The 17,730-nt window shown below is 46.0% G+C and overlaps 3 protein-coding genes across 11 annotated transcripts in view; 2 read left to right on the plus strand and 1 right to left on the minus strand.

Moving 5' to 3' along the window:
- Window positions 1-281: 281 nt before the first annotated feature.
- On the minus strand, window positions 282-6,336 carry Arfip2 (ARF interacting protein 2). 3 transcript variants are annotated; one of them, XM_075971778.1, is made up of 8 exons: window positions 6,243-6,336; window positions 5,282-5,422; window positions 4,986-5,082; window positions 4,290-4,408; window positions 3,901-4,122; window positions 3,202-3,359; window positions 2,880-3,054; window positions 282-2,437 (listed from the first exon to the last, which is right to left on the minus strand). In XM_075971778.1, exons 2-8 carry the CDS (start codon window positions 5,378-5,380, stop codon window positions 2,282-2,284), a joined length of 1,026 nt encoding a protein of 341 aa, XP_075827893.1. In that variant the 5' UTR covers window positions 5,381-5,422; window positions 6,243-6,336; the 3' UTR covers window positions 282-2,281. The 3 variants fall into 3 exon arrangements, with proteins under 3 accessions (XP_075827893.1, XP_075827892.1, XP_075827894.1); XM_075971777.1 differs by having other exon boundaries at window positions 6,223-6,336; XM_075971779.1 differs by having other exon boundaries at window positions 6,113-6,316.
- A 119-nt stretch (window positions 6,337-6,455) lies between these two features.
- On the plus strand, window positions 6,456-17,436 carry Timm10b (translocase of inner mitochondrial membrane 10B). 4 transcript variants are annotated; one of them, XM_075971791.1, is made up of 4 exons: window positions 6,456-6,545; window positions 6,666-6,761; window positions 6,942-7,139; window positions 17,367-17,436. In XM_075971791.1, the coding sequence occupies exons 1-3, from the start codon at window positions 6,522-6,524 to the stop codon at window positions 7,113-7,115; spliced, it is 294 nt and encodes a 97-aa protein (XP_075827906.1). In that variant the 5' UTR covers window positions 6,456-6,521; the 3' UTR covers window positions 7,116-7,139; window positions 17,367-17,436. The 4 variants fall into 4 exon arrangements, with proteins under 4 accessions (XP_075827906.1, XP_075827905.1, XP_075827903.1 ...); XM_075971790.1 differs by lacking the exon at window positions 17,367-17,436 and adding an exon at window positions 8,937-9,257; XM_075971788.1 differs by lacking the exon at window positions 17,367-17,436 and having other exon boundaries at window positions 6,942-9,257.
- The window catches only part of Dnhd1 (dynein heavy chain domain 1), a 72,474-nt gene continuing 72,136 nt past the window's right edge, over window positions 17,393-17,730 (plus strand). For all 4 annotated transcript variants that reach the window (XM_075971781.1, XM_075971783.1, XM_075971784.1 and 1 more), the window contains exon 1: window positions 17,393-17,565. In XM_075971781.1, the coding sequence (XP_075827896.1) occupies window positions 17,502-17,565 (64 nt within the window). In that variant the 5' untranslated portion in view covers window positions 17,393-17,501. The remainder of the gene's footprint in view (window positions 17,566-17,730) is intronic.

Consider the following 17,730-nt stretch of genomic DNA (forward strand, 5'->3'; position numbering starts at 1 on the left):
TGCACCTTCTCTGGCTTTCCTGGGGGCTCCTGTGACATCTGCTAGTTTGGTTTCCGCTGGGTAAGAGGGAGGGGGACCACCTGTACCTCGGTCCAGAACTCTGGGAGAGGGGTTTGAGGGCTAACTGGGAGCTTTCATTCGGTTCTAGGTGCCTAAGGAGCCCCCTCATGAGGAAATTTGGTTTAGACCGTTCAGCGACTCCTTCCTCACACCAAAGACCCAGAGCAATTCTCAGAATCATTGCATTATTAAAAACCGGCCTTGGTAGACTACAATAAAATCTGTACATTAACAGGGACTGAGTGTTTATTACGTGCCAGACAGAGCTAATCACTTTACATACATTATCTCATTTAATACGCATAATCGTAATAGGTAGCTGCTTTTATTAGCTGCTTTACAACGGAAGGAGAGGAGCGTTCCTTCCCCAGGCGTTAATCCTAATCAGCTAGAAAATGGTGGAACCAGTTTTTGGCTCTGTTTTCAGGTTCTGTCTTTAACTATCTGGAGACACAGTGCCCTTACAACGAAAAATCCCCATTGGCCCACGAAGTAAGGGCTAATATGAGGACCAGCACCTCAATAATCAAGGCAGACAGCCGACTACTACAGTCTAACCAAAACCCAGGAAGCCTGACTCGGGGTTGCAGTCGCAGTGACTCTTCCAGACAGGAGTGTGCCCTGTTCTAGGAGAACCTGCTGACTGGGCTGGCTCCTTTCTCCACCCTCCGGAGGTGAGGGAACGCTGAAAGTCTGCAGTTGTCTTTGGGGCTGACAATGGGTGGCACCTGAGCCCTGACTAAAGTGTTGCTGCAGTGTTCTTGTGACTTTCCACATAAAGTTCAGGTTTGACTTCAACGGGAGGGGTGCAGGTGCAGCAGGAATGATGAAACTGCCTTTACCTCTGCAAGCAGCTGCTCACTGCTTGTAATGGAGCTCAGGCAGGGTTCATGCTAAATAGAGTCAAGCTAGGGCCACTAGGCTACCCAGTAACCCAGAAAGTATTTTCTCAACCCTAGGCTTTTTCTAGGCTGTCAAATCTCTGACTGAGAGGTTTCTTAGTTCCCTTTCCCCCAAAGATCAGAAGTCCTACCTCTTGTCACACCCACTTAATTTTTCATTCCAGACTTCAAGTACATTGGCCCTTCTGCCTGGTCTACTAGCTTCTTTTCAGAACTGTTTTTAAACTGGCATCACGATCCCTACCCCGGTCTAAGCTAGATGCCCCTTATCAGGTGCTCCCACTGCATCCCGTATCCTAGCACTTCTCATTGTATTGTAGTTGCCTGGTTACTTGTCTCTATCCCCCACTTGGCCTTAAGCACTGTGAGCAGGGACCGGGTTTTATTCACTGATGTTTCCCCAGGGTCTATCGCAGTGCCTGGCAAATAAAAGCACTCAGTAAACAGCTGTATGATTTAATGCATGATGGTTAGCCAGCCCAACCCTCTGGACCCTATGCTCTTCAAACCCATAGCTGTCTTGGTGCTAAGGGGGAAGAGGAAAAAAAGCTTTGGCTCTAACTAGGACTGAAGGGGATCAGGCCTTCAGCAGCTTCTGAAACTTGGCCACAGCTCTTCTGAATTCCTAAGAATTGAATGCATGATTACTGGACATTTCTTACCAATCCACCCTCTTGCTAGTCCCCCACAAATTGACCTCACTGGGCCTGCTTTTATGAAAGGTTTATTCCTAGTGCTAGAACCCAGACTTCCTGGGCTCTAAGCACAATTCAACTGGGTGGGCAGATGAGGGGAGGGCCCATTCAGATGCAGGGCCATTAATGGGCTCCCCATTTTCCCCACCCCTTTGGTCCCAGTTCCCTTCTCTGCAATGGACACATACTGAGGAGGGACAAAGGGTACTGGAGGCAACACTATTGGCCCAGGGGAGCCCAACAAGAGCTGCCATTGGCTGACAGAGCCTTTTGAGGTCCTGTCTTTGGTGGGGGAGGCACATCCCAAGAGCTGGGGATAGGCCGAAGGAGTGATGCCATTGACCTGGGAGTGTTTTGTCATAGCCTTTGGCTGTGGAGTGAAAGGAAAGATCTGGGAATGAAGCCCAGTGGCTGGGAAGATAAAGGACAGGGCAGCAGCTTCTGGGCCTACAGGCCCTCTTCAGACCACAGCAGGACGGGCAAAACTGGTGTCAGACCCCATCCAGGAAAGGGGAGCCCAAGCCAGAAAGTAAGTGACAAAGGACATCCCATGTCCAATCTCCTGCACCCTGGGGCTGCCCCGTCCAGTGTCCTTCTTGTTAGCCAAGTTGGGCTGGGAGTCGCTCACTGCTCCTCTAGCCAGGAAGGCTTCTCAGCTCCTGGAGGCCGCAGCTTGATGTTGAACTGCTGCAGGGTCTGCTCCAGTTGTTTCTGGTTCCCAGCAAAGTAGGCGGACACCGCATTGTGGAAGAGCAGCAGCTGTTTGTGCATCACCTTGATCTGGGGGCCCAGCAGGGTCAGCTAAGGCTGGACTCAGGCACCCTTCTTGAGGGGCTGCGCCTAAGCCCAGGCACTGACCAGGGCATATGGACTCTGCTCTGACAGTGCTTTGGGGGTGGGGACTTTCCAAGAAGTCAAAATAGAAGGGGCAATATGAAGAAAGAAACCTGTCTCGATTTGTTGGGTCTAGGGTTCTGGCACCCCAGCTGAGGGGGCAATTTTTTTCAGGTGTGTTCCTAGGACTAGTAGCCAGATCCTCAAAACAACAACAAAAAAGGCCAGAGATCAGGAAGGTGACCCGAAAGGGCTCAGGTATCAAGGGGCAGGGGAACCCACTCCCTAGCCAGCAGCGTCTCCCCACTCAACAATCAGGGGGGTCCAAAGGGAAGGGTACTACTGTCAGATGGGAAGGTGATTTAGGACCAAGGGAGTAGGGCAGCACCTTGTTTTCTTCCAGGAACTTGAGCTTGATGGCCACATCTCCCCGCAGCTTCTCGTATTTGTCCCGATGGGTCTGGAAAGTGGCCTGGGCACTCTCAAGTCGACCACGTGTCCCTGCATCCCGGGGGCCTAGGCTGAGCTCCTCTAAGTCTGTCCGGTAGGCATCATATTCCAGCCTGGGGAGGGGGTGATAAAGGCCGGTCTCCACCTCTTCACCCACACACGTAACTCCTTTCCTTCCTGAATTTGTATGCCCCTAGATATTCAGATTCTCACCCATGCCAGCCAACTTCCCAAACCCTGCGCCCTGTCAGAGCCCACACCTGGCAGCCTCATACTGTTTGACAGTCATGAGTGTGTCTTCCATGGTCTTGGTGACCAGTGTGTTGATGCTAGAGACAAAGAAGTTCACAGCCCCTAGCAGCGTCTCCCCATTCTTGCACAGCAGCTTTTGCGTCTCTGCATTATAGCCAAATTCCTCCTAAGGGCAGAAGGGAGGCACAGGCCTTGAGTAACAGCCCTTACCTGATCCGAGCCGTAGAGCCCTTCATTTCCCTCTGTCCCAAAGAAGAAACAGCCATCAAAACTAAAACAACCAGACTGCCTCTAGCAAGGCTTTCTTAGCCACAAAGTTAGTAGGGTCACCCTGGGGATGCCTGGGGTAGGAATGTAGAGGCAGAGTTCTTAGGTAAGTTTACAAGACAGGAACAGGGAAAGCTAGTGCAGCAGGCAGGGGAGGGACTCCGATTAGGCCAAGCACCAAAGGCATTCTTGATGATATGGAGAAGGGTTACTTGTGAGGCACCAGTGCGCCCTCTCCCACAACCCCTCCAACTTTTGGACCTCTGTACAAACCCTTAGGCTGCCTCCATATGTGAGTGATGCTGGGGGCAGGACTGGGCACACCCCAGAGGGATTCTCCCTGGGGGCTGCAGGAGGGAGGGAGGGAGGGAGGCTGAGGAATGCCTGCCTGGAAGGGCCAGGGCCCAGGACCCCCACCCTCTTTGTTTTGGCTGAGGTACCTGAAGCTCTGGGGACTTCTGGCTGAGGTCAGCAAAGGCATCACCTAGTGCATGCTGGGTCTGCAACAGGCTGTAGAGGTGGGCTGTCAGTGCCCGGCCCAGCTGCAGGACACTTTCATACTTGCGCTTCGTCTCACGCAGCAGCTCAATCTGCAGCTCCAGCTCCAGGTCCACAGTCCGGGAGCCTCGGCCAAATCTCTCTGATAACAGCTGCTTTGTGCACTGATTGGGAAGTGGGTGGGAGGTCAGAAATCTAAACACCCCAACACCAACAAATAACTACTCCAGCACCCCCATTCTCTTAGTCATAGCAAAGATCTGTAGTAAGATCTGGGGACAAGGAAAAGGTACCCATGGGGAGTTTCTGGAAAGAGGCACCTGAATCTTACCTTATATGTGTTGATGCCCCATTTCTTGACAATGTCAAACTTCTCTCCAGCGATGCCCCGGGCCACCTCATCGCCAGGGCCAGAAGGTGAGGTGCTGTGAGACGGATGGCGGCCAGACCCTAAAGAACCAAGTTCTCTGACAACAGCTTCTCTCACATACAACCAGATACTTCTGTGATCTCACTTCCTTTCCTCCCAGCACATGAAGTGACCTCTCTGAAGGGGGAAAGACTAAACACCTGCATGCTTCTGCTCACAGGGGGAAGAAGGACTCATGCCCCGACAACCAGCTCAACTCAATGTGTGTAGCTGGCATTCTTGGGATAGGGTAGGAGTGTTGCTGGCAGACAGGGAAGAGGAGACAGAAGCAAATACAATGAGTGGAACTGAAACCAGGGAACTTGGTTTGTATTTCCAAGTAGAAGTCTAAAAGAAAACTCGGAGCAGCTTACAAATTGGCCTTGAGCTCTGGAGCTCCTGTGACCTAAGGGCTTAACTCGGCTCAGGTGGTGGCACCGGAGAAGGAAAGACAAATGAGACTAAGTGGTAAGTGGGAAGCAGATGACCAACTTTAAGAGCTGGTCTGGGATTGTCAATTCTCCAATACATGATTCAAGCTTTCCTGTGTGTCCTATGTGCCTCCAAACTGTCCTAGTCTCCCTCCCACTCAAGCTTCCTGTCTCTTATCATTCATACCTGTGGGGATGAGTCCATCACCAGAGCCCCCATAGCCACCAGACACAATGCTAGTTTCATTGAGGTTGGGTCCAGACACCATCACCTGCTGGAGGTCCTATGGGTCAGAGAAGACGGGAATGGCTGAAACATTTTGGGGCTGGAGACAGCACACAGTTATAAAGTCTGTATAGAATCATAACGAAGATTTGTAAAGTATAAAGTGGGTTAACTAAATGAAGGCTACTGGGATGGGGAAAGAGAAACATTTAGAAGTTTGCTAAATTGAAACAAGTAGAAGACTCAAACAGAAGCACCTGCTCCAGCCCATCATCTTCAGGAAGCTGCCCAGCTTCACCATTTCCATGGATGGGGATCTCCATTGTGGCAGCCTTCCCTAGGATCCCGTCCGTCATGGCTAGGGAAGGGACTGGAGTCAAGGTCTCCACCCCAGCACGCTGTAAAGCCCAACACAGACAATCTTGGAAAATGGCCAACACTCCAGAACAAGTAGGCTTTTCTTGTGTTCTCAGAGGTGTCAGAGATTGTCCTATGGCTTGAGTGTTCCTGGGCATCAGCCACCACTTCTTTCCTTGAGTGTGTGTATTTCTTTTCTTCCAAGTACATTATTTCTAGAGATGCATGCATACCAAAGCCTCAGGGTTCGGGTGTCTTCTCACAACCCACAACCTCACCTTTAGTAACCACGCATGCATCCAGTCACTCAACAAACATTTAGCAAGTGCCCACTACGTGTGAGATACAGAGGCAATGGTATTGCAGCAGGGAGGACCAGAGAGAACGTCTGTGCTCTCTGGGATCTTAACCATGCATAGGCATGTTTACCAGGAGGCAAAATCCTTTCCTAGGCTCAGAAGCTCACTTGTCACTCAAGCACGCTCTGAGATCCCTGGGCTTTCCCATCCTTTGGTGTTCCTTCCTCTCTTCCTTCAGACGGTCTCTCCTTTCTCCACCTCCTGCACCTGCCTTCCTCAGGCCCTCCCCACCAGGCCTTAGTTGAAGCAGTTGGTGTGTTCCTGGTGTCAGGTAAAAGCCTCTCTTTCCCAGGACACAGGCAGTCCCTTCCAAATTCAGTTTATGCCTCCCAGATGTGAGAGATCCCCGCCACCACCCCCCCACACACACACCTGGGCATCAGGTGTGTCCTGTCCTCATCTTTGCCAAGGGCTCAGGACATTTTGCCCTCAGCACAGCTTCGTGCGTTCAACTTCCCTTCGTACAAGTATGTCCTTCTCACCTGGGCCGGGCCACTCTTCCCCTCAGGGCGCGAGGCCCGGACCGCGCGCGGGGACCTCTGGTTCCAGTACTCGTCGCGATCTTAGCAGCAGGTCAGAGATTCGGCGGAAGTGACGTGGTCTCTGGGCAGAAGAAGCCGGCCACGTCGCAGAGAAAAAGGGCGGAGGTGACGTTAGTATTCATGGGCAGGGCGATACTGGGGCCACACCTCCCAACTCCTGGCTACTAGAGAGAATTTACTTCCGGGGCGGCTCCGCGCCCCCAGGGCGGAAGTAACGTGGGCCACGCGCCCTGAGCGTGATGGAGCAGCAGCAGCTAAGAAACGTGAGTAAGAGCTAAGTTATTCTCGGGGCTAGGCATGCGGTTTGTTTCCTGGGGTACAGGCTTCCTTGCGCACCCTGGGAAGCTCAGGAGTGGTGAAGTCTTCATCCGCTTTTCTCTCAGTTGCGAGACTTCCTGTTGGTCTACAATCGGATGACCGAACTGTGCTTCCAGCGCTGTGTGCCCAGCCTGCACCACCGAGCTCTGGACGCTGAGGAGGTGGGGACTGACGGGCCCCTAGAGTTGACAATAATTGACGTGACACACACACACCCCCTTCCTCTCCGTTTGAACCTCGCTCTTCCACGACCTCACCCGTAGGCTGGGGGGACCTGGAGGGAAGGAGGCAGGCTTGACACGACCCGTTTTGGTCTCTGCTTACATCCGTCTTCCTTCCAGGAGGCCTGTCTGCACAGCTGTGCCGGGAAGCTCATCCATTCCAACCACCGCCTCATGGCCGCTTATATGCAACTTATGCCTGCCCTTGTCCAGCGCCGCATCGCGGACTACGAGGCTGCCTCGGCCGTGTCAGGCCCTGCAGAGCAGCCCAGAGACTCGGCAGCAGGCAGCTAGCCATCCTCTGGCCCAGGAAAGAAGGTGCTTGGATGGGCGCCTCTGTGAACCTTGGTCTTGACGAAATTTGTACAGAGATTGAGCCTGAAAGCTGGACATTATTGCTCCTTTTCTTGGAGCCAATAAACCGAGTTTTTACTCTGGTTTATTTTCTGGGCAGGAACTTTTTTGTCCATTTATTGGTATTGACCTGTATTCTGTCATTTAGTGTCTATCTACTGCACTCAGCCCTGGCAGTTGAGAAATTGCCTTAGTTAGGTAGAAGGACAAACTAAGCATTCCCAAATTCCCAGGAGAAGCGGAGGTACTTTTAAGGTTGGTCATTGCAACAGGAAATTGGTTCCAAAAGGAGAGTTCTCAGTGGCTGTGCTTGAGTCTAACTTAACGGCCTGAATATATATTGTCTAATAACTAGTTTTATCTGAACTATCATACAAAAAAAAATTGTACTAGATCTAGGGGAAGAAGGGGCAATATAAAACAACAAAAGGAGGAAGAAAACAGTACCTCAATAGGCGTCAGCCACCAATTCTTAGGAGATCAGTGAAAGCAGAGCAAAGACAAGCCTTTAAGATTTAAGGAAATTGTCCGGAATTTCAGTCATTTCCCCAGTGTACCATCTTAGTATTTCCTATCTTTGTGAAATCAGTAATAAATACTTTAAACAAAAAAAAAGGGGAGGCTTTCTTCTCATCTTTAGGGCAAGTCAAGAGGACTGCACTAGTCAGATTTCAAGAGAAGAAACCTAAGGGAGAGGTAGATGCTGGTAGAGGGGGTGGTTAGATAAAATCTGTGCGACCCCCTAATGCATCCTTACTGTTTCACTGCTTGCCCAGAATCTCCCAATTCCAGCTCTCTACTTTCCACCTTACATACTTCTCATTGTAACTGATGCCAGCTTTTCTAGTTTCATTACTGCCCCCTCCCTTTGAGGCATCGTGGGGTTCACATCTGTATACAGGAGGATACCTCCTTTCCTAGCCCTGCCTTTTCCATGACATCATCCCTAGTATGGGGATAGGGAAGGAAGTAGGATGTGGCAAATACCACCATGTGGGCTTCAAGGATAATGAGATGATGCAGGCAAGCAACAGTATGGAGTCTGTGTTTGTTTTTGTTTTACTGGGGCTTACACTCAAGGGCTGTGCAGGTCAAGTAGAAACTAACAGCTTAAACTATCCATTTCCTCTTCGCTGCTTTCCTTAATCCCATCCCATCCCTTCAAGTATGGCAACAGGTGGCCAGCTTTCACGTTTCACAGAGGGATTCAAACTTAAATTCCCAGCCAAAATCAACCATTCACAAAGTAAATTTTCCCCCACCTAGAGGTCAGAAATATGCTTTTTATTTTTGAGATAGGGTCTCAAAACTAACCTGGAAATCACAATAACTAAAGATGATCTTGAACTCCTGATCTTCCTGCCTTAACCTCCCTAGTGCTGGCCAGCCAAAAAATTTGAAATATTTAGTCAACTCTATGTTAAAATGCAGCTCTTTCTCCAGGCCTTATTATGCATGCCTATAAGCCCACTGCTTAACAGATTGAGAAATGAGTTTGAAGGCAGTCTGCTTGTATCAAGCCCCTATCAATAAAGTGCAGCTGAGACAGTAACTACAATGGGCTGCTTCTCAAAATCATGTCTGTTGAGTATGTTGTATAAATTTATCTTATTTATTCATTTTATTGCAAACCTAGGACGTATTATTTCCATCTAACAGGTAAAGAAGAACCCAGAATGTATGAGAGTTCTGTTTTATACAGTTCTTTGAAAACAGAGTCTAGTGTGTCTCTGTGTTTTTGTTTTTTGTTTTTCATTTTAGGTGATTTTGCCGTGGGGTCCATTGGCCTTAAACTTGTGGTCCTCCTGTCTCGGCCTCCCAGGTACTAGGATTACAGACATGGGCTACAACTGTTTGCTAGATAATTCTTTAGGAAGATAAAAATTGCTGATGAGGCACTTCCTCATGTCTACCGGATAAAATTCACTCCTTGACAGTATAAATGTAAGTAAAGCAGCTTGTGAACATCTTAATTCCCAAAGACAGGAATGTAGAAACCCAAGATATTGTATTGCTGTTGGGAGAGCTCTTCTACATCAGCATTGTATGTATCCTTTCAATAAACACGTCCTGTGAGTTGTCTTTGTGACCTTTCTTCCCATATCACGTGGTTAGGGATTGCTAGGAAAAGACCAGGAAACCCACTCACTCTCTTCGAACTACCTGAACTTTGTTTTTTTTTTTTTTTGTTTTGCTTTGTTTTTTAAGATGGTCTCACACCTTGAGTTCAAATCCTTCTGGCCTTTACTTCTCAAGTGTTGGGATCACACGTGTTTTCCCCACACTCAACCTACAGAGCTCGTTCAGTATTATATTTGCATATTCTGCCTTCAGTGCAGCGACAAATGTGCCTCCATCTGCTGTCGGTCCTTTTCTACCTTCAATCTCCAGTTTCTTCCCTTCGACACTTAGGAGAAAACCCACTCCTATGGTTCCACTTCTTATAGTTGGTCCTTTCAGGTCTTGTCATAAAGTGATGGCCATTGGTATAGTGAGAACAACAAAGCAGTACTATTGGGCACGGTATACAAGAATAGTTTTGTTGTTGTTGTCTTTGTGGGGGATCTTGGCAGGGTATTATGGGAGGTCAGGGTTTCCTACATGCTAAGAAAGTGCTCTACCGTTGACCTATGTCTCCAGCCCAAGAGTTCTTTTGATAGCACCTGACCACATCACACACATTGGAGACAGAGGTTGTGGTCCTGTCGTGACTTTAGAGCTTCCCCGTGTGTTCCTTGCCCCGTCCTCTGGCTTTAAGATTGTTCACCCATGCAGTCCTCTCACTGCTTTACTATTCTCACTAACTCTATAGCTCTTCCCCCAGGTAATGATTTAATGTTTATACAAACAGTCCATTCACCAGTTCTGTCTTAGCTCTTCATTTAGTTGTGTCTTAGATATTGCCATCATTCTAAACCACTCGATCTTGAGAATACTATTAATAAATCAAACAATGGAGCACTATTTCTTAAATTTTATTCACTGATCATATTCTTTCCACTTGGTTTAGTAAGTCATTGTCCCTACTGTCCTTTGATTTTAATGTAGCTTTCATACTGTTTTTTTTTCTCACTAGCATTTGCTTTTAAATCTGTAGCCAGCTTAAACCCCAATGATTTTCTTGCTATAAGCTGAACTTTTTTGTGCACTGCTTCCTTATGAAACATTTGTTTCTGCTTTTGAACAGCTAAATGCTACTCAAGGAGATCACCACAGAACAGATTTATGCTACTTTGAATTCATGGTTAAGTTCAAATGGAATCTCAGCCCTCACAATCTCATTGATGGTTGTGTGTGTGTGTGTGTGTGTGTGTGTGTGTGTGTGTGTGTGTTATAGTTGTTTGAGCAGGGTTTCATTCTTTAGCCCTGGCTGGCTTGGGACTTCAGAGCTCCTCCTCTCTCTGCCTCTCAAGTGCTGGGATTAAAGGCACACAGCACCACACACAGTGATTTTCAGTTCTTTGTTGTTCCCCAAAGTAACTATTTTAAGTCACTATTTGTAACCTTCATAACCCTGTTTTCTTTTTCTAGGCCATATTATTTCTCCATGAGGAAAGCAAAGCTATCTATAGGTAATCTCTACTATCCTACTGCTGACTAGCCCATTTGCATCATTCCCTTCTATGTAGGGAGAAGCCCTCTTATGTAATGCCAGTGACCATTCTTGGACTTTGAGTCTTAGTTATTTCCTTCTTGAATGCTTCCTCTTGCTTATTCTTGTCAGTTTCTAAATATGGTAAGGACTCCACTGTTTAAACAAACCCTTACATCTACTTCCCATTGGGCTACCATCCTATTTTTACCACTTGACAGCTATATCAGACACAGTTGTGTCCGCCTTGCAAATCATTCTCCACTCCCATTCCTCAGGCTAGCGCACTGTGAGTTCTGTAGCCCTTACTCCATTGAAAGAGTACTTACCAAGATCACTTGGGTGATAACCTTGTATCTCTAAATCCATTGGTTATTTCCTGGTCCCCTACTTATTTTATCTCTTAGTGGCATTTGTTGTTATACTTTTTTGTTGATGTTCCATCAGTGCCTTAATTCCACTCTTATGTGTTCCTCCTACCTCTTTAACCATGGTGTCTTAACCTTCATAGTGTGCTCACCTTCTTCATAGTCTTCTCTGGGTCACTCTTTCTCTCAAATTTTTCTCAATGGTTTCATTCCCCCACTTCAGGTTTTAGGTACTGATGAATCCCAGGTCTTCAAGCTACTTGGTGTCTTCACTTATGTATTGCAAGAACAAGTCAAACCTAATTGTTTTCTTATAAACTTTCCTCTTATTCCTGGTATTCACCTAGTTGTAGAAGCTAGAAACCTAGCACATCCTTCTTTCTCATCTTTTACTCAGTTGCCAAATCTCACTTTATATTTCTAAATATTCCTGGATTCTGTTTTTCCCCATCTTCACTGTGATCTTCCAGTATTAGAGTTACAATGCTGCTTTTCCCTATGGCTACTTTTGCACCCCTTCTAACCTATCATTAACCAGGAAACAAACATGCTTAAAACCATTCTTATGATAGAAACTAGAATTTTTTCAGTGCTGGGGATCAAAACCAGGGCGTTGTACATGTTATGCAAGTGCTCTACCCAAAACCTAGAGTTCTACTCATGATTTAGAGGGCCTTGTATAATCCCATCCTACCTCTAACTTTTTCTTAACTTTAAAGTACTATCAACCCTATTTGTTGAGTTGACTTGAGCCATATTTCACTTTTTCTGTACTCCAACCACACTGGCCTTCATTTCCATGGTCCTTTCATGTACTGTTCTAAGGGCCTTTGTACTTGTTGCTTCTAGGTTCTTGATGCAGGAGAGAAGTCAATATTTTACCTACTAAACTTTCTAATCCAATTGCCATTTCCTTAAAAAAGTCTTCCCAGATTTCTGCTCCCATAGTTCTTTGTGCATTGAGTGTGTGACACTTTTTAATAGTTTGTACCTCATGAAGACAGAGTCCATGTTTTTATAACTTACATTGTATCCTCATCACACTTTTAGCTTCCTTCTTGTTCAAGCTATTATTAAGAGAAAAACCAAGAGAAATTTTGTTTTATTGAATGATAGAGAATTGAATTTGCAATTGTAGTTTTTTGCCAATAATTTAGAGTTTGAAGTATTTCTGTTGTTAGGCTGTCACTATATTACCTAGGCTGGTTTTGGACCTCAAAGGTGTAAACTCACTCAAGACAGAAAATTGACCACAGACCAAAGTAAGGATACCTCCTTAGTCCAACTTGTTGAGGTAATGATTTATTGGGATTATTCCTCCCTGGAGTGTGCATAATGGGTTACTTACAGGACCAGAAACGACAGCAGGACAGCCCAGCATGGCTGACAGCTCACAAAAGCTAGAACCTGGGGCATCTTGCATACTTGGCAGGCAGCTTGTTTGAGAGTGTCTGTCAGCAGTCCATGCTGTGTACATAAGCTTGGAGAGGGAGGGGTCTAGTGCCTTTGGTCAGATTCAGGAACTTTTAAAACTTTTGAGTTGTTTACTTCCTGATTTGAAGGAGCTTCCCTACTTCACCTCTCTCCTTTTTCTTAAGAAACTTCCCTCCAAGATGTAGTATTTGGTCTGGGAAGAAATTACTACACAACATCATGTTTGCTTCTGAAATGCTAGGAGTGTTTTGCTTTTTGTTTTTTAACCCAAAACTTAATGGACAGTATCTTCTAACACTGTACGATAATCATCACCTGAAAGTCATCTACAGCATTTTATTCTTTGAATTTGTAGGCCCTCTAGTCCCGTGTAAATATTTCTTAAACACTTGAATTCTTTTTATTAGCAGCTTAATTTAACTTTCATCAGTACATGATACAGATGACCGAAACTGCCTCTTAACAGCCGTTTGTTGTGAGTCCAGATTTGATTAGTTGGATTAGCTTTGATTAGCTCAGTTAATGATAGCAAAGAGTCAGGAACAGCAGCTTACCATGTTTTTATTTCTTTTAAATAAATAAATTAAATAATCCAAAGCCTGTGGTCTGAGACCTAGGCTGCTTCGCAGTTTTCTGATGGGCTATCACCCTCATTCTTGTGACCTAAGGTGAAGCTTTCATCACATAAACCTTTTAAGGAACAGAATAGATCAGTTTGCTGATGCAGGATATGCCTCCTCCCTGGAAGTTGCAAGGGAGGCTTGAACTATAATCTCTATTACCAATCATCTACCCAGCTAAAGATTTCTAAGGAGGGGTGCTGGAGAGATGGCTCAGAGGTTAAAAGCATTGCCTGCTCTTCCAAAGGTCCTGAGTTCAATTTCCAGCAACCACATGGTGGCTCACAACCATCTGTAATGGGGTCTGGTGCCCTCTTCTGGCCTTCGAGCATACACACAGACAGAATATTGTATACATAATAAATAAATATTTAAAAAAAAGATTTCTAAGGAAAGGGACTTGACTTTAGAACGACATACCAGTTCATTTTCCCAACCAGCCGTCTGTAATACAGATAACTACATCCTCTTTGGCTTCTGTATCATCAGGCTCAGCATCACAATTGGGACTTTGTCTGAACAGGTCCCACATGGCCTCTTTAGACTCATCTTTAAGTCTCTTTGGTTATGTTTTTGGTGTTTTGTCTTTTGCTTGCCATAGAAAGGACATGTTGTTTGTGGTTCTTGGATACATTTTCTGATTATGAACTCTGTCTTTGCGTTTTTGGTTAGTCTTCACACTCACTACTATGTGTTTACATATGACTCTGATGTTAAGTTAGCTGAAGATTAAAAAAGTGGGGGGGGGCAATAGTTGTTCTTTTGGAACTTAATGTGTAAAGGTTAGTATAGGAAAAATAAGCACAACCATGATAAGTTTTGTATAGAAGAGTGTATATTGTCATGAAAAATAACACTAGTACAAATTTACTTGTTTGTGGGACCAAGGTCTTGAAGAAGTGATTGGGTTTTTTTTTGCATTTTTATTTTTATGAGAGGGAGAGAGTATGTGTATATAAGCACAGATATATATGGGTGTCCCTGGAAGCCAGTCTCCTGGAGCTAGAAGTTACAGGCAGTGGTAAGCTGCCCAATATGGGTGTTGGGAATCTAACTCGGGTCCTCTGAAAGAGTAGCAAATGCTCTTACCACTGAGCCCTCTCTCCAGCCTCCTGAAAAAGTGATTTAAAATTTTAAATTACGTTTATATTTATTTTGTGTGAAGGTAAACATGTAGACATATGTGCCATACCATGCACGCAGAGGTCAAAATTCACCTCAAGGTGCATCATTAACCTCTGCCCAAGCTTGCTTCATGTTGGACTGCCATTACAGATTTTGAACTTATAATGTCCATATGTATGAACCAAATTCCATCTTTCCATCCCTCCCTTCCCTCTTTCTTACACACACCCACACCCACACACCCCTCTGGAGAACCCTCTTTTTTTTTAACAGGAGGTGAGTTCAGGGTCTGGCCGGTCTATAGATTAAGTTCCAGGATAACCAGGACTGTTATAAAAAAAAAAATACCCTGTATATGTGGGGGGAGGAGCCAGGTGATAAAGTTATTATTTGAGTATAAAACAAAATAAAATGGTGATGACTGTGATAAGGGGTTTGAAATACTCTTATGCAGAAAAGGGAACTAACTGATAATACAAACATAGTTAGACTTCAAGGCAAGATTGAGGACGCAGCAGTGTTGTTTGTTTTTTACTCTTTGTTCTTTGGGGGCCCACCACCCAGCTCCCAAATAAATACATGGAGACTTACTCTTTCTTATGATTGCCCAGCCTTAGCTTGGCTTATTTCCAGCCTGCTTTTCTTAAATTATCCCATTTCTCTTTTGCCTCTGGGCCTTTCCTTTTTTCTATTTCTGTATATCTTTTCTTTCCTTCTTTTTCCGTGTCTGGCTGTGTGGCTGGCCCCTGGCATCCTACTCTCTTCCTCCTCTCGGTCCTCCCTCTATTTCTCTTTCCACTTTTCTCTGCCTGGCAGCCCTGTCTATCCCTCTCCTGCCTGGCTATTGGCTGCTCAGCTCTTTATTAGATCAACCAGGTATTTTAGGCAGGCACAGTAACACAATTTCACAGAGTTAAACAAATGCAACACAAAAGATAATATTTCATTAAAGAAATATTTCACAGCATAAGCAAATGTAAGACATCTTTAATTAAATACACAACATATCAGGAATTACTGAACAAAATTCCCATTCATTTTTGCCTGTCTGGAAAACTTAGCTTAAGGCCGAAACTTCCTGACCTTCATCAACTTGAAGATTTCTCACAAGAAGGGTTGGTTGTTTATGCCTGTAGTCGTTTTTTTTTTTAATTCTTTGTTCTTTGGGGGCCTGGTACCCAGTTCTCAAATAAAATACACAGAGACTTATTCTTACTTAGAAATGCCCAGTCTTGCTTGGCTTGTTTCTACCCAGCTTTTCTTAATTTAAATTAGCCCATCAACCTTTTGCTCTAGCTTTTACCTGTCTCTATTCTTTATTTCCTTCTTATTCTGTGGCTGACTGTGTTGCTGGGTGACATCTACTCATGGTACCTAGCACTAAGGACTGGGGATAAGCTAGGGGGCAATAAGAACAATTAGAATCTTTGCAACTATGAAGTTTATATTTTTAGTCAGGATAAACAGGTAAGTTAATGAGTAGGTGAGATAGCAATCAACATGGAGAAAAATAATTCAGGGTAAAGAGGAAGGGATGTGGGAGAGTGTTGACTTCTACTGGGAAGTTAAAGAATTCATTGTAAGCCTATTTGATCAGAGATTTGCAATGAAGTCTTGAGAACATGTGGGCAAAGCATTCACTCTTATATACTTAGACTGATGAGATGACCCAACAAGGTCACCCAATCTTTTCCAAACATCCAGACATATGAACCTGTTGGGGGCATTCTTATTCAAACCACCATAGCCACTGAAAACAAAGGTAAGATGTGGAAGCTTTGCTTTTACCCAGGTTTGAGTAAATGAGCGCAGATGATGAACACATGCAGCTGCCAGGTCATGCCCTTAATAAAAAGGCGTCCTTTTCATCATAGTTGGAGTGGACCTTGGCAGATGCAGAGGTGAACTCTCTTGGACTCTCAAGACTGTTACCATAGCCTTTAGGAAGAGAGAACGCTCCAGTCATAGTCCTAAGAATACTTGTGCTTGAATATAATGTGAGAATAAACACTAAACTTCTACTTGGATGTGGCACATAAGCATATCCTTTCACTTAGGAGCCAGAAGCAGAGCAATCTTGAGTTCAAGGCCAGCTTCCCTTTCAAGACTCTCGAGATCGAACACAGGGCTTTGACCGCGTAGGGCAAGTGCTCGACCACTGAGCTACACCTCCCGCCCATGGATATCTGATAAGTATCTCAGATTTCAAGCTTGAAATATCCAAAATTAGAAGCCTAACTGCCCTCCACCACCCGCCCCCAAGCCTATTCTTTTTTACCGTATTCTCCATCACAGTTCTGGCATACCAAATTTCCACTGGTTGGGGCAAAATCTTGGAGTCATACATACCTCCATCACAGAGAGACAGGATAGGGCTTCTGTTTTTTTTGTTTGTTTGTTTGTTTTTAATTAAACCACTCATAGATTCTCAGCCCCAACTAGATGTGTGGCTTTTGAGAGGGATAAAGGGTTTTTTTCTTCCGCATGCTTCTTTACGGAAGGTGAGGTGCACAAACAGATAGGCTGACCAGGGAGAGGAGAGGAAAATCAGTGAACAGATAAGCGGGTATATGTATTACACTTGCTCCACACAGCCTAGATGCTGTTAGTTCCCCAAATCAATCTTGTCATTCATTCTTTCTCCCAGATTCTCTTTTGGTCAGGTTACACGCGACCTGCAGGTGTGGCCGGGGCTCGGGGCCCGCCCCCGAGCCCCGCCCACATTGCCTGCTGCCCCCTCCTGGCTTCGGGCTAAGGCTTGGGACTCCAGGATTCTGTAACGGTTCTAACTGCTGGGAGCCGGTGGTCCTCAGTTCGGGATCTGCATCTGCTGCCCTGATTGCTCAGGTCTCCCTGCTCCTCGGGAGGCTCCTCCCACGGGCAAGCCCGGGGCCGCTCCTTTCTGCCCCTTCCTTCCTCTAGGTGTCCTCACCTGCCACTCCACTCAGCAGCTGACTTTCCCCTTAGGATCTTCTTGGTTGGTAGCAAAGACTTTAGGTGATTTGAGTTTTGCCACCCCTGAGTGACGACCCTTTTGTGTCTCCTTTTCAAGGCAATTGCCAACCTCCACTCTGAAGGTTCCCTGCTGTGAATACAGTTTTCCAAAGATTTTGCTAGCGTGTGTCTGTCTCCGTGTTAAGTGGCTGGAACTGGGCCTAAGTTCGTTCTCTACAGCGAGAGCTCCGCAATGAAACCTCATCCTCAGGCCTCTCCCCCTTCCCTTCCCATGCCTTCTGCATCCCGGACACCAGGTGAGACAAGACAATTCCGAAAATGGCGGGAGGCGCTTCTCCTGGGTCCTCCTGGGACCTGTGCCCGTCCTTGCCAGTGAGCACAGGCTCAGGAAAGGCCTTCTGCTGGTCTTCCCGTGCCCTGCAGCTCTATCCATCTTGCCGTCCTAGCCCAGAGCCTGAACC

Source organism: Microtus pennsylvanicus, chromosome 5 (assembly GCF_037038515.1).
Source record: "Microtus pennsylvanicus isolate mMicPen1 chromosome 5, mMicPen1.hap1, whole genome shotgun sequence".
NCBI classification, from domain to species: Eukaryota; Metazoa; Chordata; class Mammalia; order Rodentia; family Cricetidae; genus Microtus; species Microtus pennsylvanicus.